This window comes from Papaver somniferum, chromosome 4 (genome assembly GCF_003573695.1).
Source record: "Papaver somniferum cultivar HN1 chromosome 4, ASM357369v1, whole genome shotgun sequence".
Classification (NCBI taxonomy): domain Eukaryota; kingdom Viridiplantae; phylum Streptophyta; class Magnoliopsida; order Ranunculales; family Papaveraceae; genus Papaver; species Papaver somniferum.
Window position 1 is genome coordinate 17,626,023 of NC_039361.1, and position 23,132 is coordinate 17,649,154.

General features: G+C 37.2%; 1 protein-coding gene across 1 annotated transcript; it reads left to right on the forward strand.

Annotated features, from left to right (window-relative positions):
* The first annotated feature begins 4,305 nt into the window (after positions 1 to 4,305).
* On the forward strand, positions 4,306 to 17,606 carry LOC113272093. The gene is made up of 5 exons (XM_026521999.1): positions 4,306 to 6,019; positions 15,481 to 15,889; positions 16,164 to 16,451; positions 16,533 to 16,589; positions 17,561 to 17,606. The coding sequence occupies exons 1-5, from the start codon at positions 4,306 to 4,308 to the stop codon at positions 17,604 to 17,606; spliced, it is 2,514 nt and encodes an 837-aa protein (XP_026377784.1).
* Positions 17,607 to 23,132: the final 5,526 nt, after the last annotated feature.

The following is a 23,132-nucleotide window of genomic DNA, read 5'->3' on the forward strand; positions in this document are numbered from 1 at the left end:
GATGGACAAAAGACGGCTAGGATCAATTCTAGGTTGGACGGCTCAGATCATGTCTGGACCCATTATAACCAACGTCAAATCTGCCCGGTTAATGCCTCGGCCCACTATAAACAACCTTGGTTCTGCCCGACTAACCTATGTCCGGCTATTCCCAAATCACGGGAATGGGATGTATCTTTAAGGGTAGATCAGAATCACAGAACACTGTCGATAAGGTAATATGGCAAACAAATCGGTACACTAACTCCTACGAATCCATAACAAAAAGTGTAGATGGTATATAGCCCTATATTTATAGTGACAACTGAAGTGCAATCTATAAGGCCGCAGCCCATACAAATCCATAAGAAACAGTTTAGCTGTTCCACGTTTTTTTATTCCCTGCCATTGTCTCCTACCTGAATATTTGCAACCTACATCACATAATGGCAAACTGTAAAAACGCTCCCCAAATAAATATGTAAGATTCATGGTTTTCCTGCGTCAATAAGAGTTGCAGCTGAGCAAGCATGGATCACAGATATGATTTCATTGTTTATCTGACTGTAAGTAAGATGTGTAATTTGGTTTGCACTAGATATTAATGACCTTTTAATTGGATATTATGCAAAGAAAAATAGAAGCCCAACTAAAAAAAAACGAATTAGGCGATGTTGGTATTCTAATGAATTATGCACGAGAGGAAGCATTCAACGAAATAACGGAGCCGGATCAAAGAATGAGTATAACGTAAGGTTGTGTTTCATTGTGTTCCGCTTGCTGCTTTTCATGATATGATTGTTTTGGTTTCCTCGATGTGGCATGCCAAACTGAAATGCATATGAACTTGAGATTATGCGACAGGTATTGAAATTCTGATTTATATTGGATTAATAATCATGACCAGTTGTTGATGCATTTTCATTGATTTTTACGGGCTAACTTTTTGTCTACCTACTCCTTGAGTTACTGTTATTTTGGTGGTGACTATGCAAAAGATGAACTCTACGCGGTCGGAAGCATTTGAAATTTTGAACGTTGACACAATAGATAAATTTTTCACGCTGCAAACATCTCCAAGTTCGAATAAAGCCCGTGTTGATATAGTTTGATCATTAGAGGGGTTTATGACTCTTAAGTTTGTTGGGAGTTTTCGTCTGATCATTATGTTAGTCCTGGTGTGATTAAAAAAAAAAAGAAGCCTACAATTGCATAAAGAAAAGCTTAAATACTGCTTAAATTATTTGAAACTGTATTTGGATTCGTTGAGTTTAGTTCTGTCTGCAGGTGGGAGTGGAAGGGAGACTAGGTTGGTAGTTCTTACTTATTCTTCTGCACACGTGGCAAACCACTCTAATTTTGTACGTTTGGCATTACCGAACCTGGATTCAATATTTAAAGATAAGACGCATGAGCATGTGAACGTGAGTCTTTTGGTAACCTTAATTTTCTGGCAACCTATACATAGTTTGCATAAGAAAGGGCGGAGGGGTACATTTAAGCATATATACATGCCAGTGATGTTAGGCGTACAGTAAGGTTGAAATGAAATGACTCCTGAAGAACATGAAGAGCCAACATGGATAAAGGTGCCCGATGACTATTATTTCAGTCCAATGGATATTCCGTCAACTCGAACATTGAGCACTTACCCAAACCTAAAGGAAAATGTGCAGCTTAACTCCAAAGAATAACACAGTTGAGGAAGAAATGATCGTATGATATTGTTAGTGTCAGGTGAATTAAGAATACACTTTTCTGAGTTCGGACATAGTCATTCCATTATCGCGCGATTTTAACACTGCTGAAGTAATAGGGTTTATTGAAGAACATCGGAACAGTCAGAAAATTTCTACGATTCCAAACTTTAATTTTTAAGTAGGATCGACGTAGTTTGTTTGTAGAAGCCGGTGAATTAGACTTAGGACACGATGGGAGCAATACGCAATTTAATTCCTGAGTTGAGAGTTATATTGCAATGTAAAACAGTCCTCTTTTTCTCCTACCTATATATCCTTCTTTGTTATATTTTCGGGAGAGTATACGTACTTTGCTGATATTGTTTATGAACTAATGAAAAGGAGATGAACTAATCAACCAAGCATTTTCTATAATGCGAAAAATAAATCCTAACAACACAAAAAAATCAAAAAGATTGAGCCCGGCCGTAGGCCGGGGTGATACCTAGTAGTATATTGTGTATAAATTTCTGACTCAAAATCAATGTAAATTATAGGACTGATCTCTAGATTGTCGGACTAATAATCTTAACACGTACGCTCACGTGTAGCCTCGTTGGGTTTAACCCGTGGACAATTAAATCGGGTGACGCAGAGTAAAGGCGCGGTCTAATGACTCATCGCAAATAGCCTGCTCTGATACCATGTTAGAATATGGGTATCCAATTTAAAACCAATTGGCAACGAGCGGAGTGGCCCATAGTTATTAACCGCGGGATTTTAGATTTCCCAAACAATGTGGGACTAATAATCTCAACAGACCGTGATTCAAATGCAACACAAATAAAACTTTCTTTTGGTAATAAGACTTCATTAAACAAAAACTAGGGCCTTACAAGCCTGGAGAAGGCCCTCCTCGGAACATCAGTAAACTAAAAAGGACTCATACAGTCTGGTGGATTCACAATCGAAATTCCAGTTAATTATTCATTAGTTGTTTCTTTTTTTTTTGCCAAAATATCAGCAGCTGAATTGCCTTCTCTGTAATGGTGCTGGAATACAATATTATCAAAAAAAAAAACACTTAAAACTATCTATGTCCATCAAGATACTATCAAAAAAACCAATTAAACCAATTTCCACGTACCTTCTTTTTACTAAAGCCTATTGTAAGTTGAGAACACTACACCATTTTCCCAAAATAGCAACTAAAATTTGCAACAGCTCTTACGCAGTTGCGAATTCGCAACTGATTTTGCAACTGCCCTAAAATTTGCAACTGCTACATAGTTGTTGCGAATTGCAACTGCTGATTACACCCGGCGTTCCCACTGCTTGTGTGCAAAGTAACACTAGCTTCCACATGCGCGATTAGTTTAAGTGCTGGGAACAGATTTACTTAACTCCACCTGTCTGATAAAACCAATTTTTTTTCTAAATCTCCCCCAATTTTCATTGAGCGGGATTTCTCCCTCGCTTTTCATCTGTACGACTCACTCTCAGCCACAGAAGTTCTCCATATACTCTACAGAAGCTCTCTCTTCCTCATTATTTCCAGATCTGAAAACTTCTCTGAAGAAAAGTTTTCTCTCCCTACATTAAACAGAAGCTCTGCAAATGTGAGTCATTCAATTCAGAACCGACACACTACTTTGTTTATTGCGTCTATAGTTAGGTCAGTTTCATGTTTGTAATTCTTATCAGCATTCAATTGTTCCATCTTTGCAGTTGGAAGTATATCTGCAAGATTTGGGTGTTTCTGTTTCGATTCAGGTATAATTTCTTCTTTATGTTTCTCTTATGGTTCCGATTTCATAAATTTTAGGTTTAATTTGGGGTTTTACTTTTGTCAAATCTGGTTGTTTCCAATTTAAGTTTTATGTTTATTTTTGTGAATTATGGTTGTGTATTAGATTTAGTTTACTGTTAGACGGTGTTTGTTGATTTTATCTAGGGTTTTAGTTTTCCAATTTCATTTTTAGGGTTATTTGTGTGAAATATGGATGTGTATTAGATCCATTTTACTGTGAGATGTGGGTGTTTGCTAGTTTTATCTCAGTTCCTAGTATGATATGTTTGAAGTTAAATTTCAGTTCATAGTATCCTGCAGTATGCTAGGCAAAAAAATTGAAGCTTTAACTAATTTGTTTGAAGTTAAATTTCAGCTCATAGTATGATATGTTTTTGTTGTGCCTATGTCAGAGAAGTTAAATATCTAATACTATCAGAGGGGGGAAGAATAGGTTTTCTGTTATTTTTATTTTGGGTTTACATTATCATGTTTAATTTGGTTCAGGGGGAAATGGGGTTGGTATATCAATATAGAATTAAGACTAAGAGGGGGATATTTGTAACTTGGTTATTGTGTGTGTTTTTACGAAGTTCATGTTTGAATTAGTATCTCATAAGCCATCTATAATGGTCCTGCTGGCTGCTGCACACTCAGCAGTATGGTTCTGAGCCACGTTGCATTCTTATTTATATGGTTGCATATACTCTTGCTTACTATTTTATGCGATTCATTATATGATCTGTTTCACATGGTTTAGTATAGCATAGTACGATATGTTTGAGTTATACCTACCTGACATAGATATCGATTTTTTAGGATCAACAGTGTAGGGTAATGGAATGTGATAAGGGATAAATGAGTTGTAGTCGTAAATCTTCTCAATACATACGAGGTGTAGGGTTATTCATAGAGTTTGTGCATAAATATGGTGGCGAAAGCACATTATTCTTGCGCCCTTGTAGACGTTGCAAGAATAGTAAAGGATTAGAGTCGCTTAGTAAAATTTCATTTCATTTACTCAGACATGGTATTGATTTGACATATACTCTGTGGCGTTTTCATGGGGAAAGCTCACTAGCAGCTGAGAGGTTAGGAGGTATAGCTTCCAGTGTAGGAGCAGATGCAGCTGCGACTGTAGGAGAAGATGTAGCTGACAATGTAGGAGGAGATTTAGCTGAAAATGTAGGAGGAAATGTTGCTGCTAATTTAGGAGGAAATGTAGCTGATAACTTAGGAGATGTAGCATCTGATCATATAATCCAACCTGATGTAGAAGGTGTAGATGAGAATGGTGGATTACATGATACTGTTCATTGTCCTGCTGAAACCAGCCACAGTAGGAAGCATGAATCTGCATATGACCGTGCTAGGGCACCATTGTACAATTCATGTCCATCAGGAAAGACAACATTGAATGCTGCTGTAAAACTGAATGACATTAAGACCCAGTATGGGTTTTCAGACAACGGTGTCACTGCACTTTTAGAAATGATGAAGGAGTTTCTTCCCGAAGAAAATACACTCCCAGCTAAGTACCCTGAACTAAAAAAGATGATCCAAGAATTAGGAATGGATTATATAACTTACGATGCATGCATAAATGACTGCATTTTCTATTGGAAAGATAAAAGTGAAATGGTTAAGTGTCATGTTTGTAATGAACCTAGGTATAAGAAAGTTTTCAATGAGGAGAGAAAACTTACTAAAGTCGCTCAAAAGAATTTAAGACACTTTCCATTAATTCCTAGGCTGCAGCGGCTGTACAGCATGTCATGGATAGCAGAGTTAATGCTTTGGCACTTTACAGCTCAGTCAGATATCAATGTTATGCGGCATCCTGTGGACTCCTCAGCTTGGCGATGTGTTGATAGATTTTCGCCAGAGTTTTCTAAGGAGCCGCGTAATGTGACCCTTGGGATATCAACAGATGGTTTCAACCCAAATGGGTTTTTCGATACTAACCACAGCTGTTGGCCGGTAGTTGTCCAGCCATACAATCTCTCTCCTTCCTCGTGTATGAAGCGAGAATTCTCGATATTGCTGTTGTTGATATCTGTCCCCAGAGCACCAGGTAAAGATATAGATGTTTATTTAGAACCTCTGATAGAAGAGTTAATAATGTTATGGAATGAAGGTGTGTTAACATATGATAGCTTTAGCAAAACAGAATTTGTAATGAGAGCAAGGTTGTTATGGGATATACACGATTATCCTACATTAGGTACTTTACCTGGATGTGTAACGCATGGGTATTTAGCTTGTCATCACTGCGGAGAAGGAACGCGTTCAGACTATCTGTCGTTTAGTAGGAAAATATGTTATATGGGACACCGTAGATGGCTGCCAATGGGACACAAAATTCGAGATGATAAGACCAATTTTGATGGAGTTGTAGAGCATGGTACAGCCCCATGGCCACTATCTGGATTACAGATTCAACAGAAGGTAGCTAATTTGAAAACTAAACATGGTAAAGGAAAACCACCAGCAGAACCAAGTAAGAAACTTAAACGGAGAGCTGCGGAGGACAATGAAGAAGATGATGATGTAGAAGAAGAGGTTCGTGAAGGTCTATTCTATATGATTTGCCAAGATGGGGTTCAAATGCCATCCGACATATTACATATGTTATGTGTAGTTGCAAGAAATCCTACAACACACCCCTCATAAGAATTCATTAATAATCAACACATTTTAAGGCTAACCATCACAATTTTATTGATTGATTCTCTTAAAACTCTTACAAGAAAAGATAAAGGAATCAAGAATAATCACTGCTCTAGATTTTCTCTCTCCTATTTACGTACTTCTCACCCAAAAAAGATCACTCTCTTCCTCACAGCTGATTGGCTCTTTATATAGAGTTTTTCATAGTGGATGACAACTAATCCATCCTTTATTTTCGGAAATGACTTGCGACATTATCACAACCTTATAAATATCAATCTCGCAAACTTCCTTATTTTCGCAGAACCGTCACACTTTTCTCATGATTTGGCTGATGTCGTTTATTATGTCATTTCTGAAGTTGTTCTGCGACACTATCGTGTTGTGTTGTTAATAATTTCGCTGAGACATCATTGCTGCGAGATTCTGATCCTACATAATGGTGCTATAAACAGGGAGGGGTTGAAGATTGAAGATTGTTCTAGAAAAAGTTGAAGATTAATATTGTGATTTATTAGAATTGAAAGTGATTGGTAAAAAAAAAATTTACATAATCTCTTACAATTTGTTAGTATTGAAAGAATGACTAGAAGGAGAAATATATCGGAACAACCGACAACTACTAGAGGAAGAAGTAAAAGACTTGCTGGAAGGGAGAGAAGTGAAATGGGAGAATCTACTAGAAGAAGAAATAATGAAGAAAATCAAGTTGAACCGCCAGTTCAGCAAACACCGGTACAAAATGGAACAACAGATTATGATAGAGTGAGTGTACACACTTGGCAATCAAATTCAGCAGAAGAAGTAGAAGATTAGCAGCAAACCAGGAACCATAGACAGGTAGAAATAAATCAAGAAGCAGATGAAGGAATAATTCAAGGAGATGAGGAAATTAGAGCTTTAGAAGCGTTGAGACGAAGAATACATGAAGAAAGAAGACCTAAGACAGAAGAACGTGCAAATCTAACAAGGCAAAATCACGAATTGAGGATAGAAAATATGAGATACAGAGTAGAAGATCGAGAAGTACTACAAGATCATATTCAAGATCGACTAGAAGAGAGATGAGGCGAAACTCACCCACAGTTAATGCTGGAAATAATATTCGAGAAGAAATATCAAATCCTAATGAAGAACATCGCGAAGATAGAGAAAGGACTGATGATCGTTACGTTCCACAAAATGAAACTTTTGATGATAGGCAAAATGATAGAAATCAAGAAAATAGACAACGTCAGGGACGAAATAATCAAGATGGCGAAGGGAATCGAGAGGAAGGAAGGAGAATTTCACATGAGAGAGAATCTCAAAGAAATCAACAAACGATTGAAGAAGAAATTGAAAGACACTATGCTGAACAAGCACGTTTAACTCGCGAACGTGAAAGATTGAGAGCGAAAATGGAAGAACAAGAGCTGCAGGAGGCGATTCGCCAGAATAATCAAGACAATCGAGAAAGAAGGCGTACACAAAACCGGAATAACGGTAATCTCAATGAAGAATATGATAGAGTACAGAGGAGGGCTGAAACACAACGAATGGAATTGATAAGAAATGAACAAAATCATGGAGGGGAAAATGAAAGACATCATTATATGCGAATTCAAGATAGAGATGAGGAAGAGAATCGCAGGAGAAGACGAGATGAGGATGATGAAGAAGAAATTCAAAATTTCGCGAGAGAAGAAAGACATGAACGCAGAAGAAGGGATGCGAAATTAAAAAGACCAATGAATCAAAATCCAGGCGTAAATGAACAAATCTTAAAAGAATTGGAAGAAATGAGAGGAATGCTAAATAATAGAGGAGAAGTAGGCAAAAGACAATTATATGAAGCTATAGAAGAAGCTGTGAAAAATCCATTTACAAGAGAAGTACAACTAGGAGGAATACCTCCGAAATGCAATTTTCCCGCATTAACCAGCATTTTTGATGGAACAACTTGTGCAATTCAACACATTAAAGCCTACGTGAGGTGCATGTTGCAATGGGAAAATCATGATGCCGTATTGTGCAAGTATTTTGCGTCCAGTCTAACAGGAGAGGCGTTAAAATGGTTCGAAGGTCTACCAAAAAATACAATAACATCTTTCAATCACTTGCAGACCATATTCTCTGGGGCATATATAAGTAACAGTTCTTCGCGACCTGGTACTGAAGATGTGTTTGGGTTAAAGCAAAGGATTGGCGAAAGTTTGAAGCACCTAACTAAAAGATGGAGAACTATATGTAGTGAAATGGCTGGCCGCGTGGATGAGAGATATCTTATCTTATCATTTATCAACGCTATGTTCGCAACCAATCTATTGTATATCCAAATTTTCAGAGTCAAGAATACAATCACAATAACTGAACTGCGAGAACTTCAGGAAGAGTATATTACTCTAGAGGAAAGGCAAAATGAAATGGAATCATACCCAGTTGCGAACACCAATTCACAAGCAGCGAATGCAAGCTTATTACCTAAACTAATAAACACAGTGGCGAGCACTTCGCAAGTACAACAAGAAAAGGTGACGGGAAACAATCAACAGAAACTGGTGGCTATGGGAAGCCGATATCAAGAGGGGTATGAAAGAGAAAGAAATTTCTACAATCGTGGTGGAAATAATAAGATTCAAAGACTGGATCAGCCGCAAGAAACCTATGGAGGTCAAAGACAAAATTATAATAGAGGACAAGGAGGTCACAAGGTAGTATGGGAAGAAATCAAGATGCCACCTCTGAATGCAAGTGTGGAGAAAATATGGGAAGCTATAATTTTGATGGAGAATATACCAACAACATGGAACATGGGAACGGAACCACCTCCAAGCCACAGAAGTCATGAGTTCTGTTCTTATCATAATTTTCATGGACATACTACAAATGATTGCAGAAATATAAAGAGAATTATTGTAAGAATGATAGATCAAGGAAAACTAAACCACTTTCTGGTAAGGCACCCACAATCTCAACCATTACTACCACCACCACAGAGCATCACAGAGTAAACACGGTGAAAGAGAAAGAAACGTTCTTCGTAGAAGTTGGTGCAAAAGAAAAGAATCTATTTTGTCACTCTATCATACATTCATACAAGACAATTGAAGATTTTCATGATAACGTTTTGAGTAGAGTGTTCGCAAGGGACAGTGATGGAAGAGAAATTATGAATATTGTGAAAAGCTCGCCACTAGAGGAGTCGCAGAAGCAGACTATTTCTTTTACCGCAGAAGAAGTCCCCGAAGGTGGGGAGATACATGACAATCCATTGGTGGTAAAATTATAAATTAATCCAAAACCGAAAGCAGATGAAGATGATGAAGCTGAAGACTCATGGGCAATTAATAGGATTCTAATCGATACCTGAAGCTCTATGAACATCTTATTCTATCATACTTATAAAACCATGGGAGGGAGAGATGATTGATAGGCACATTTATGTGCCTAAATTGTCCTCAAAGTTTCGTATTGTTGGTACTCGTTTTCGTCCTTATTATGGTGTTTTGTTTATTTTTAGGTATTTTTGGAAAATAAATATTGTTGGAAAAATCGGCTCGAAAAATCACTCGGAACACCCCCGGAGGACACTTTCTATACGGAGCCCAGATTTGGTTAATGGGCACCTCAATTACTAAGGTGCACCCCAGGTCACTCTCAAAACAGGCAGCTGCTATTCACACCCCACATCTGGTTAGGGGGACACCACCTTCTTCGTTTGAACTTAAAAATTGGCGGGAAAAAAGAGCAGCTCTCTGGTGAATTTTTCGATCGAAATTTGAAGGATTTCTGGGTAGACTAAAGGGATGAAACTTAATGGGTAGTTGTGATATGTCCTAACAAAGCTGGTACGGGTGTTTGTTTCGATCAAAATTGGCTGGAAAATCCGTGACAAGAAAACAGGGCAGCCCGTGCATGAGAAGAATAATTCACGAGTTTTTGAAGATTTATGCGTGTTCTTCTCGTGTATGATGACTCTAGCAACACTCTGGACCGTGTAGAAGAAAAATAAGGAAGGTTGGACAGCTGCAGATGCTCGGATGAAGAAAAAATATCCGAAAAATATTTTCTTTAACTGCCGAGTTTAATGAAGAATATTGAGAATTTTGGCGTAATTAAATGGGGTAAAGGAGTATAAATATGTTGAGGGGATCATAGAGAATGGGGAGAGATATTGGGAGAAGTTTAGAGCACCACAGAGTAAAAAAATCGAATTTGCAGAGAGACCACCTGCTGCTGCTGCTGCCATTGAAGAACACTGAAGAACACGAAGAACGGACCTGCACCAGCAGTCGTTTTTGAACAGTGACAGCGACTCATAATGTGGGTCGCAGATCAGAGACAGACTTAAAAAACGCAACAATACAGTAACGGCTCTTTGTAACGGCTTTTGTAACAGTTTTAAGCATTGCAAACCCTATTTTTATTATAATTCTCCCTTATTCATCATTTGTAACTCTTTGAGCATAAATGAAATCAAATTTTGAGCGTGTTTACAACATGATGAGCGGCTAATTCTCTCGTAACCAAGGCAATGGATGAAGCTATTCACACATGAACAATGGGTAACTATTTCATTTTCTCTAGTATTTAATTATAATTCACTCAATCACTGCTTTTGTAGAGTTCTTAAAAGTTTACATAATTTTCTTCATTAGTTGTGATTCAATTAGATAGGTTATGCTTTGGTTAGATAATCTATGCTTAAGGGATACAATTAATTTTTGAGAATATGTTTGATTATTTGTGGATTAAGAAATAAAGGATTAAAAGGATAATTAGAGTTATGAAATATTTGACATCATTCATGTGTAATAGTGGATTCTAGTGTCTTGGTTACCTCTCGCCCACTTTGTTAATATTTTTGTATATAATTTTATTAAATCTTTAAATTTAATCTTCACAAGTCCGAGAGTTTGAACCTCATTACTACAACAACATTATCAAAAAATATAATCAATGATGATCTTATACCATCAACATATAAGATATATGGTTTTAATGGTACTTCCAACAAGCCTAAAGGGGAGGTTACTATGCGAATTCCATTGAAGGGAATATCTTCTGAAATCCTGTTCTGTGTTGTTGACGTAGAGTCACCCTACAATGCATTAATTGGTCGACCTTGGGTACATGGGATTCTAGGTGTAGCTTCAACTTTCCACCAATGCATCAAATTCCCTCACCCCAGCGGTGTAGGAATCATAAAAGGAGATTGGGTTGAAGGAAAGAAATGTTACGAAACTGAAGTAGAATCCTGCGAAGGAAGAGCAAACAAGAAGGAAAGTTGGCGACGCAAAATCAAAGAGACACAAAGAAGTGAGATATTGATGGTGGATGCAATCGAACGAAAATAAGAAGAAATGCTGCGAAACTAATGCTAGATCAGAATAAGAAATGGTGAACATACCACTACCAAGGAAGCAGTAGCAGAAAATAAGATGTGTATGAAAAGAATCAAAATTCACTTCGCATATGATTGCGAAATTATACATAAAAAACTGCGAAGTTGAGGCACAAAATAAGAAAAATCAGCAAAATCTCTCATTTGGATACAAATAACAGAGGCAAGTATGGGAATGAATGAAATTAGAAAATGTTATTTGTCTCCACATGATAGATTTACGCAAAAATTCAAAAATTAATGATTATGTTGATTAACCGTATTGCAAGGAAGAATTATTTTATTGAATGCAGGTCAAAATGAAAGAAACTCATATATTAAGGAATATGGGGAACCAAAAGAATTCGCAAATATACAGAAAGAAGGAATAAATGTAAAAGTATTACAGAAGATCAAAGAAAGAAACAAAGACTACTTCTTAGTTGATCCTTCATCATCTTCATCAGACTTGTTCCCTTCTTTGTCTGCATCAGAACCTTTATCTCCATCAAAACCTTCATCATCATCATATTCTTCATCATCAGCTTCGCTATCAGAGATGGTCAGACTAGGAATGTTCTTTGGGATCTCCTCCAAGAGTCAAGGATAATCAGAGTGAGGAATACTATGGTCATCACAAACCATTTGAATAGTTTGATTGCGAAAATGAAGAGCGTCGTTCTTAAAGTTCGCAACAACGATCTTGATTTGATTCTTTAATCTAGAATATTTGTCGTTGCGAGAAGAAAGATTATTTGCGAGTTCCTGTTTTTCAGCTTCAAGTTCCTCAACTCTTTGGCGATATCTACTTTCAGATCCTGCGAAGCATATAGCAATTAATCAATAACTTGATAAAAACTCGTGAAAAACCAAAGATTAATAAAGGAAAACAGTTAATGACCTTCTCTCTCAGAAATCATATCTCTAATCAAGGCTGTATGCTCAACTTGGAGACTAAAATTTACACCTAAATATTTTCTGGCGTTATCCAAGATTGTCGCGGCCCAAGCGAACTCATCATCACTATTTATAAGGAGACGAGAACGGACTTGACTTTCTCTTTAGCAGAGCTCGGTATTCTTGCGGTTAGCTTCATCTCGTTCAAGTTGAACCTCAAGAAGGGTCTCTTGGAATTTCTCCAAAGCCTTAACACCTTGATCAGAGATACGATCTTTATCATCTATAAGTTTGCTAATCTTGGTTCTTAACTTGTTGATCTCCTCTTTAGAATTGAGATAAAAACGTTTAAATTGGTTGGCTAAACCTAAACTAGATCTATGATCAATCTCTAAAAGGCGAAATTTGGATTTAAGTTCATTCAAAGACAGAGATGAAATTTTATCATTAGAGAAACTATTCAAAGATTTATTAAGATGTTCAAGAAGAGTGTCATTATCTAGGGCATCGGGAAATGAACGAACAAGAATGGCTTCATGAGAAAGACCATAAATGTCTGCAAAAAGGATTAATCGAATAAGATAATACAATAGGATGAATGAATAAAAGGAAAGAAGAAAAATTGCATACCATAGAGCTGATCATTAGCTTTTTGAAGAGTAGAAATTTTGTTCCTTTGCGAAGAAGTGTCGGTTTCCAGTTTTTTGTTCTTCTCGCGAAGACCTTTAACTTCAGCTTCTAATTGTTCGTTCTTCTCACGAAGACCCTTAGCTTCAGTTTCCAGTTCTTCATTCTTCGTACGGAATTGAAGATTCTTCTTTTCAAGAATTTCGCGTCTCCTCTCCAAATCTGAGGCAACAACGAAAGAAGATTTTCCAGCCTGTGAGAAAATGTAAAAAGTATTAAAATAAAAAGAGATTTTGAGTTACAATAATGAAGAAGTAAAAAGACGAAGCATACCAGACTATTAAGAGAATGCAGGAAGTTGGGAGTCACCGATCTAGAAAATCCGTGAAGAGAACTATCACCATCCAATAAAGAAACATCGCAAATAGTGGCAAGAGCTTTGCAGGTATTAGAGAGTTTACTATCTCCCATTCCTTGCCAAGAATCAGAAAAGATGCCCGAGAGCTTAGCCATAGAAGATTCAGATGGAGAATCTTCATTTGCAGCAGGGTCATCATTATCCTCATCATCCTCATCACTCTCGGAGTTTTCATGAGAAGGAGTATTTGAAGAGAGGAAGAACGGATTTTTCTCTTCTTTGAAGGAGGAGCAGTTGGTTTTTCCCTGCGAAGAGCACCTTTTCCTTTATCACCAGTCTTCGCAACATTGGTAGGCTCTTCTATTTCAGCGATAACCTTCACACATAGATATAAATAAGAAATAGAGGCAATAATATATTGTTTAAAATCATAAGAGAATATTTCTTACCTCATCTGTGTATGAGCGAAGAGCTAACAAGGTATTAGCTTTCCCAGTCCTGCGGTAGCTATCTTTCAGTTTCTGGATCTGTAGAATGTCGCAAGAATCAACGAACAAAAGAATAAAGATAAATAAAGAAATGTAAAGTGGGCGAAACTGGAAGAAACATACCTCTTTCTTCTTCTCGGGCCAAGAGAATGCCCAAGGTTGATAAGTAGCGAGATTCCCAGGAAGAACATTTGACCCAGCAATGTAAGGTCATTTCAGGATCAAGGGAAAAACGCACCATTTATCATATTTGGATTGGCGAGGGGTTGTGTTCTTACCAGAGCACCAATCAATGTCTTGCATGAGTATTTTATCTTCATCAATATTATCTTTCCTTTTCAAGTGAATACCCCAGCGAGTATTCTATTTCTTCATGGATATTAATTCATAATTTTATAAAAAATTCGCTATTGTATACTTCTCAGCGACTATCTCTAGATCTACGAATTTAGGATCCCTAAGCTCTTTGGAATAAAGAGATCCTTCACCAGCACCATGGTTAGCGATCTCCAGCATCAGACGGATGCAATCCCCACTCAATTGGAAGATAGCTCGCGAAAATCCCGAGTGAGCGAGAATTTCATAGCACAGAGGAATATCTTGGTCATAAAGAGGAATGGGGAGACCTGCGAGAATTTGACCCATCGAAACTATGATTGATTGATCATCACAATGTTCATCAGAGAAAAGTTTGATAGAAAGAATTGATCTCGCACTTTCACCAGGAATGATAGAAAGTGTGAAACCTTTCTCGTCAAGATCTTTTTGAATGTCCTTTAAGGTTTTCTCACGTTTTTGACCACTTTGAGGCATATCTGAATATAGAGTATGGGAATGAACGAAGAATTAAGAAGATTGAAGAAAAATTACAGAGAAAATGATGAAGTTGCAGAGAAGATGGAAAATAGAGTAAAAAAGAAGAAAAGGAAGAGTAATAAGAGTATATATAGAGGAGATTTTTGAGAAGATAAACATAATTAATGCGAAAAGACGTGAGAGGCTGAAAAGCAGCGGTTACAGAAGACGTGTCAAGAAACAGATGGGAGAAAGGATACGTGTGATAAATGCAGAATATGAAGTGATGGATAGTTGCGGCATTTCTCACATCGTTCTCTACTTCGCAGAGAATATATGAGAAGAGGCAAGATGTAGGATCAGAATCTCGCAGCAATGATGTCTCAGCGAAATTATTAACAACACAACACGACAGTGTCGTAGAACAACTTCAGAAACGACATAATAAACGACATCAGCCAAATCATGAGAAAAGTGTGACGGTCCTGCGAAAATAAGGAATTTTGCGAGATTGATATTTATAAGGTTGCGATAATGTCGCAAGTCATTTCCGAAAATAAAGGATGGATTAGCTGTCATCCACTATGAAAAACTCTATAAAGAGCCGATCAGCTGTGAGGAAGAGAGAGATCTTTTTTGGGTGAGAAGTAAGTAAATAGGAGAGAAAAAATCTAGAGAAGTGATTATTCTTGATTCCTTTATCTTTTCTTGTAAGAGTTTTAAGAGAATTAATCAATAAAATTGTGATGGTTAGCCTTAAAATGTGTTGATTATTAATGAATTCTTATGAGGGGTGTGTTGTAGGATTTTCTGCAACTACATTGTGCACACAGAAAAGAACATAACTGAGCATCTACTTAACACCATAATGGGAAATGGCAAGTCGAAAGACAGCCTTGGTGCACGTCAAGATCTGGAAGCTATGGGGGTTAAAAGGAAATTATGGTTGAAAGTGGATGAGGTGACTGGTATAACCACAATGCCAGATGGAGCTTTCGCAATGTCAAGAAAGGAAAAAGTTGCTTTTTGTACAATTCTGAAGAACTTAAGGGTGCCGAGCAGTTTTTCTTCCAACTTTCGCAACAACGTCAACATTAATCCTCCAGAGCTAAGGAATTTCAAGTCGCATGATGATCACGTCACAATGCAATATTTGCTGCCATTGTTGGTTCATGTAGCTACTTTAATGCCAAAAGATCTGCGAGTTGCTCTTCTCCGTATCAGTACATTCTTCAGGATTCTGTGCGCAAAGGTTATCAACAGAGAACATCTTATAAGAGCTAAGGCTAGTTTGGTGGAATCCATTTGTGTTCTGGAAAAACATTTTCCTCCTTCTTTCTTTGTTATTAGCATCCACCTAATGGTGCATTTGGCCGATGAAGCTTGAATTTGCGGTCCGGTCAGATTTAGATGGATGTATCCCTTTGAGTGGTAACATCTACACCTGTCTTTGTTTTTCAATATATGAACTGTTAGTTATGCTGAGTTTTTAACTTTCTATTACTGATCTTTGTAGGCTGATGAAAGGATTCAAGGGGTTGGTGCGCAACAGGAGGTACATTAAGGGTTGCATCGCCAGAGGGTATATCACGCGAGAAGATAGATTATGTTTCATGGAAAATGTGTCAGTAAATGGTGAAGGTACTCACAAACATACTCGACAAGCTTTTTTAGATGATGACGATGAGTTCGCTGATGAGATGCCGTTAAGTAAGCGTAAAAACATCACTTTGACTACGGTAAAGTTTGAACAAGCTCGCAACTGGGTCCCATCCAAGTTTTTTGGGATAAATGACTGGAAAAGGTAGAGCTTTTTAGTTTCAGGAAGTTGTTATTTCGATTATTAGGTTTATCTGTCTGATATTCATTTGTTGTTTTATTGCAGGAAGTATGCTGCCTATATTAACAGTCGCAAGCCTCATGGTCCAAGAAACGTGATGAGGTAATATGTTATGACAGAAACATTTATTTCTTGTTGAGATTTCGGCCATTGCTTTGCTGTTGAGAATTTTATCAGTTGACAGTTTGCTAATCTTGTTGTCTAGGATTCCATATTTGATAGATGAATAAAAAGTAATAATACACAGATAATAAAAAGTAATTATGATTATGATAGTAAGATCCTTCTTTTCTTTTTCTTCTCACACTAAATGTCATTAAAATTATTCACTGACTCGAACATTGTTGCTCATTGAAAACAGTTGTTAGAAGCCAATGATGTGAATTCAGTACTTTGGCGACTAGTGCAGGGTCCTCACTTCAAGGCACAGTCGTATAAGAGATACCAATTTAATGGCTTCGTTTTTTGTGCACGAGATTCCGATGAGCGAACGGTAACACAGAACAGTGGTGTCTCGATGAGAGCAATTACCAGACATAGAGAAAAGTCTACGGACAGAAATTACATCGAAGCTGAAGTTGTCTATTATGGAATCATTAAAGAGATTATCAGTTTAAACTATATCAAATTTGAAGAAACAGTTTTTTATTGTGATTGGGTCAGAGTTGAAGATAAGACTAATGGGTGCCAAGTGGATCCAAACTCATACTTGATAAAGGTTAACTTGTCTAAGCTGAAAATCATTGATAGAGTGTAGGATGAACCCTTTATCATGGCTTCAGAAGCAACCCAAGTGTTCTACTCAACGGATCTTTCACCTGAGGGATGGTCCGTGGTCTTGCATTCACCGCAGGGGTTAACTTCCTTAGTAGATAACACTGAGATACCCACTATTTATCAGTCTGTGTTTACTGAAAATGAGAGTTTAGAAAAACTTATATGTGTTGATTCCGTAGTTTAGAATGATATGATTGCCATGAAGTTTTACCTTGTAGTTTAATCATCTGAAAAATCTAAATGCATTGCTTTTTTTTTATAAGATTTTATTGTTATGTTTATGTGGATTATGACAGGTTTGTTATAGGTTTTGTGACAATAATTGGGTTAGATTTTGGTTAGTTTGCAGGTTATTAGGGCAGAAGTGGAGGTGAATGAAAATGGACTTCCTGTTTCCGTTAACGCAACAAAACTTGGCCACAGGAAGGGTGCCTTGGTTCGTACCCATGTGCCTATTTCGTTCAAAACCTGGAAGCATGTAAATCAGAAGTACAAAGATGATGTTTGGAATGAACTAAAGGTACCACATTTACCCTGAATCTGAATTTGGTTGACAACAACATTAACTCTGACTTGAGGTAGTTATAGATGTATTAATACATCAATCTTGTCTTTCCATGGAGTGTATAATTTACCTGAGACTTCTAAGAAAACTACAGTGAAGTCGATGTCTGATCCATGGAGGAGAAGCATGAGTTAAGATTGGGATACTATGACATATATCCTACTCATGAAGAAAGAATCAGAAATGTGCCTCCTCTTGTGAAAGAAGAGGACTAGATGAATCAGAAATGTGCCTCCTCTTGTGAAAGAAGAGGACTAGATTACATTTTGTATCAATGAAAATGATGAAAAAGTAGCTGAACTAAGAGCTGAGAATAAGAGGAAAAGACAACTTTATGACTACTCTCATTGCTCTGGTCGCAAACCCCATTGCTTGGTCAAATCTGAACTGGTATGTTTAGTTCAGTTTTAACAATGCTTCGATCCGAATCTTACAGAAAATAATGGTTGATCAATATTCACAGACTCATTATATTTTTATTTTAGGAGAGCGTCAATCCTGGAGTAGAAGTCAGGACCTCCGATGTATGGGTAAAAGCTCATACACAAGAGGGTGGGGGAATTTTACCTAGTGCAGAACCATACTTTGTAAGTCAGCTTATTTTTCATTTATATCATTTATGAAATTATACATATACTATTTATCGTGATTTATAAATCCAAAATTTTATGCTCGCTACTGCAGGCTGAGATTCAGAAGAAGCAAAAACTGATCAAAGAGTTGCAAGATGCGGGTACTCCCCCAGCAAACACAAATGCATTGATTGAAGCATTTGGAAAGGATTTTAGGGGACGGGTTCGTCCTGTTGGCCCAGTTTCTCGTACGCAAGTTGATAGTTCTGCTCCTGTGTGTGCTAAAGTGTATGATCTAAAGTCCAAAGATGTAGCTCTGAAGCATAAAGTGGATGAAATAGGTGGTAAGATAGAGCATCTGATCGGAGGCTTGGGATCATTGTGTCACATTGTGAAGGATATGTAATCTGCAATGCCAGCATCATATGTTTCCTCGACTAGTTCACATGCTCAGGCGTGTTCATCTGGTCATAGAATTGGTTCAGCTGGTCGCTTAGATTTATCTCCTGAAAAAGCCTCACCTGTTAACTTAAGTTCACCTAGTGAACACGTATCTCCAGATCGATCAGCAACTGGTGATATGCAAAAATGTTCCTTTCTTAACATGGATGGTGAAATCTGTGCTATTGGGAAACTCTGTACTGGTGAATTTGGACTTATGTGTCACAGCTCGCCTGTACCACCTAATCTTGTAAAGGTTTCGCTTGATCGCATTCTCCTGCCAGCTGAGCGCACTGTAAAAGCTAACAGATTAACAACGACCTTTCAAGATGTTGGAATTGGAGGATACATGGTTCATCCAAAGATGTGCATCAAGTATGATTAGAAGGGTGAATCAACTTTTTTGGAGATACGCTATGCTTCATAGATATCTCAGCTGTCGTATATCGTGCATACAAGCAACTGACATTTATGGCTTTTATGTTTTTTGACTATGTTCACACTTTTGTACTTAGGCTGAACATAGCGGTTATGTAACTAATATACAGTTGTGCATAAGACTCTTTTGCAGTTGTGCTTAGAAAGACTTTACGCAGTTGTGCATAAGTATCTAACTTCACCAGAAACAACTTATATATATATATATAAGTCTATTTTACTTTGATTCCCTTGTTTCTATTAAACTTCTGTACATATGTGTGTGGTTTTGTTCTCTTTTATGTTAGCAATCCCTGGTACGTACTTTTCTTTATGTTTATGCTTTCATGTTTACATGGTTGAATACTAACCTTCAGTATACTTTTTTACGAGGTAATGATCATTATTGCTGGGTGACAAGTGAATTGCGTGAGGATTTGGATCAACTTATGCCATAGTGTGCATTATTCAGTTAATGCACTGGAAACCCTAGCTAGAGCGGCAACAGCCGTTGGGAAGAGAAGACGAAGAAGAAATCAACCATGGGTAGAAGTAATTTTTCCCCCAAATCCTTTTTCTATTCTTATGTATGATTATTGCTTGATAAATTGAGAATTCCTTTTGCATGTAAAATTGGCTAAATTGCAAAACCATACAAACCAGCGCATTTAAGCAATTTAGCTCTAATTCACCGGTTTGTTTTCTTTCGCATTTTATTTGTCTGTTTATGATATGACATAAGCTATGCGCTACCAAATTTAAACAAGTTATCTTTGTTACTCACTATTGACATACGATATGAGTTATTGGATCAAGGTTTGAGTATTTTTTCTTATACTTGTTGCATTGATTAAATTGGAGCAAAGTTTGAGTATTTTTTTCTTATACTTGTTGCATTGGTTAAATATTGCAGGACCTGCTAAGTGTTACAGGCATATTAAGAACAAGCCTTACCCAAATTCAAGGTATTGTCGTGGTTTACCTGACCAGAGATTAGGATTTATGATGTTGGCATGAAAAGAAATGAGTTGATGAGTTCCTTTATGTGTCCATTTGGTGAGTTCTCTTTCTGTGTCCATTAGAATTTATGATGTTGGCAACAAGCACATGACCAAGTTTGCTGGGAAGGATTCTTTCCATTTGAGAGCCATGGTACATCCTTACTATGTCTTGCGTATCATCAATCTCTTGTTCAGTAATATCATCCCTTTATATACAGGTGATACGTTACGAGATTCCTAGCACTTGGGAGATCTTTCTCATAGGTCTGGTAGAGCAAGACGTGCTGGAAAGATGGTGAAATTCATACCCCTTGCTGACAGGTATGTGTTATACTGAAATTCTATTCATACACAGTACTGGAAACATAAAATTAGAACCTATATACCAGTTATAACACATCAGGAGAAACTGAAAACAAAAATGCTACGACCTATGTGATATGATTCTAAAGTAGTAGTTAGTGTATGCTTTAGAGGTTCTAATTTTCCTCTATGTCTAGCTTATATCATCTATGGAATTTGAACTCATATGTGAACTCATAATTGAACCTGAGAAATGGAAGACTTTGTTGTTCAGTGTAGCACTCAATGTGTATCTCATTGGTATTCTACCTAGATTTGGCCTGAGTTTAGAAACTGAACTTTATTTGGTATATTGATTGTATGTTATTGGCCTGAATAAATTGTTCAAATGGAAGACTTTGTTGTTCAGTGCGCATTCAATGTATTTGGCCTGGATTTGGCCTGAAAATGTTACAAGATTGTATGTTATTGGCTTGAATAAATTGTTCAAATGGAAGACTTTGTTGTTTAGTGCGCATTTAATTTGGCCTGGATTTGTTACAGGGAACTCTTGACTAAGTCAACGACAAGCTGACTTGACTCTTTTTTTCATGTTGCAAAAATTAGCAACGACCAGAAACTGTTGTTAAATTTAAAAGGCTAAGTTTAGCCGTTCTAAGTTTTTTTGGTTCTAAATTTCGCAACTACTTCAAGCTGTTGCGACAATAATGTAGCAACAGCAGCCAGCAGTTACTAAACCTTATTGCAACAGCCAAAACCGTTGCAAAGCCGATAAAACACTTGGGTGAACCAAAAATCGTTGCAAAAAGATTCGCAACGATTTAGAAGTTGTTGCAAAAAATATGCAACGCCACGTTTCGCAACAAATGCTATTCCTGAAAAATGGTGTAGTGGAATCACTTTCTACAATGGTATTCTTCATGCCCAATTTGACTGCAAGATTCAAGCCATCCCTAACTTCCTAGAGTTCTGCCAGATTATTGGAGTTGCGTAAAGATGCCTAACCAAAGTCCCGCGCTAGTAACCACAAAAAATTCTTCATATGAGCTAGGGACTTAACCTTCCATAACGCTTTCCATTTGGTACTGGTCAATAAGTCACTAACATTGGAATTAATCAACTAACTGTAATAATCCTTGTCTGACACCTGATCATCCTAGAATAATCCTTGACCTTTTGGAAATTGAAATATGTATAGCCTTTATTTTAGAAATAATGTCCTCAGGAATGTTATCCTTGATATGATTTAAATTCCAGTCATTAAAGAAAGCATCAATAAGATCAGCTACTCTTAATGGATCATGGGAATTGATATTTGGGTTTAATAAATTAACTAGTGGTTCATCATTGAACCGATTATCTTTCCAAACATCAATACTATCTCCACAACCATTACTCCACTTCAGACTGCCCATGATCAATTCCTTACCCTTATGGATACTTCTCCAACACCAAGATGCCCGATTTGGGCTAGTGGCTTCCCAGAAAGAGGTATTTTCTTTATTTTTTCCCCTCTGGACTGGAGGTTCCTCCTCTTCCACTTGAGTTTCTTCTCCTAACATCCTCATTCTCGATTATACTCTTGCAAAGAAGTCTGTTATCTGAAGTATAGCTTCTCGAATTTCTACCAGTACATGTCATTGTTCCTTCAAAAATCTTTGAAACTCTGGTCCCTATTTTCTCACTTCCTTCTCTATCTCCACCTTCGACAAATCCTCCACCATCCATGGTTCCACCAAGGGGCCTGGTTAAGATCGCTGAAAACATATTCAGGGGAGCATTATGATTCTCTACTTCCACTCCCAATTACGCTTCCTCTTTCTCGTCCACTAGAGTGACTACCACCTCTTGTTATATTTCCTCCTCTCTCAATGGATGTGCTTGATTCTCCACACTCTCTGTAGTATTTACTTTGGGCTTGTTTGTTCTATGAAATATTAGAGTCAAAACTCCCAGTTTTTATTGGCACCAAAAATCTCCTTACTAGCCTTCTCTCCCTGCTTCGTGCATGTATGTAGCTTACTTTGAACATCACCTGATTCAGCAAGACTATTCCCAGATTGGTCAAACTCTTCACCTTCACTGATAAAGCTAAGGCCACACCCACCTCTCTTAATAACTCCTTTTGCATCGTTCCTCTTATTAATATCCGAACCTTTCCCTATTTTACCACTAATCTCATGCCGATTTCCTGAGTTAAAACTCACCTTAGCATTTTGTCATTCTCCATTAAAAAATCTAGAACCTTATGTTACCTGTGAAGAATTTTTCCGATGATTTCTTCGATTCTCAACCAACATCCATGGCCCAAAATCATATGTATCATCTTTAATCTCATCATCATTCAATTCCATATTAGTTAATCGAGTATTAGACATTTTTTTACCACTGTGAATCAAAGGATAATTATCTTTTTTGTGGGTATCCTTTCCGCAATTGAAACAGAAATTATTAATGCCCTCATATACAATCATCTGAATAAAATTACCAACCCTAACACGAGGAATTAAAGCTCTAGATAAGTCTATCGATCACAACAAACTCTTGCATATTTCCATCTAGTTACATT

Coding starts and splice junctions, on each gene's coding strand:
- LOC113272093 (XM_026521999.1), top strand. CDS start 4,306: ATGAGTTGTAGTCGTAAATCTTCTCAATACATACGAGGTGTAGGGTTA. Junction 6,020..15,480: donor AGAAGAAGAGGTTCGTGAAG/GTCTATTCTATA, acceptor TTGTGCACACAG/AAAAGAACATAACTGAGCAT. Junction 16,590..17,560: donor GGTCCAAGAAACGTGATGAG/GTAATATGTTAT, acceptor GGATTATGACAG/GTTTGTTATAGGTTTTGTGA.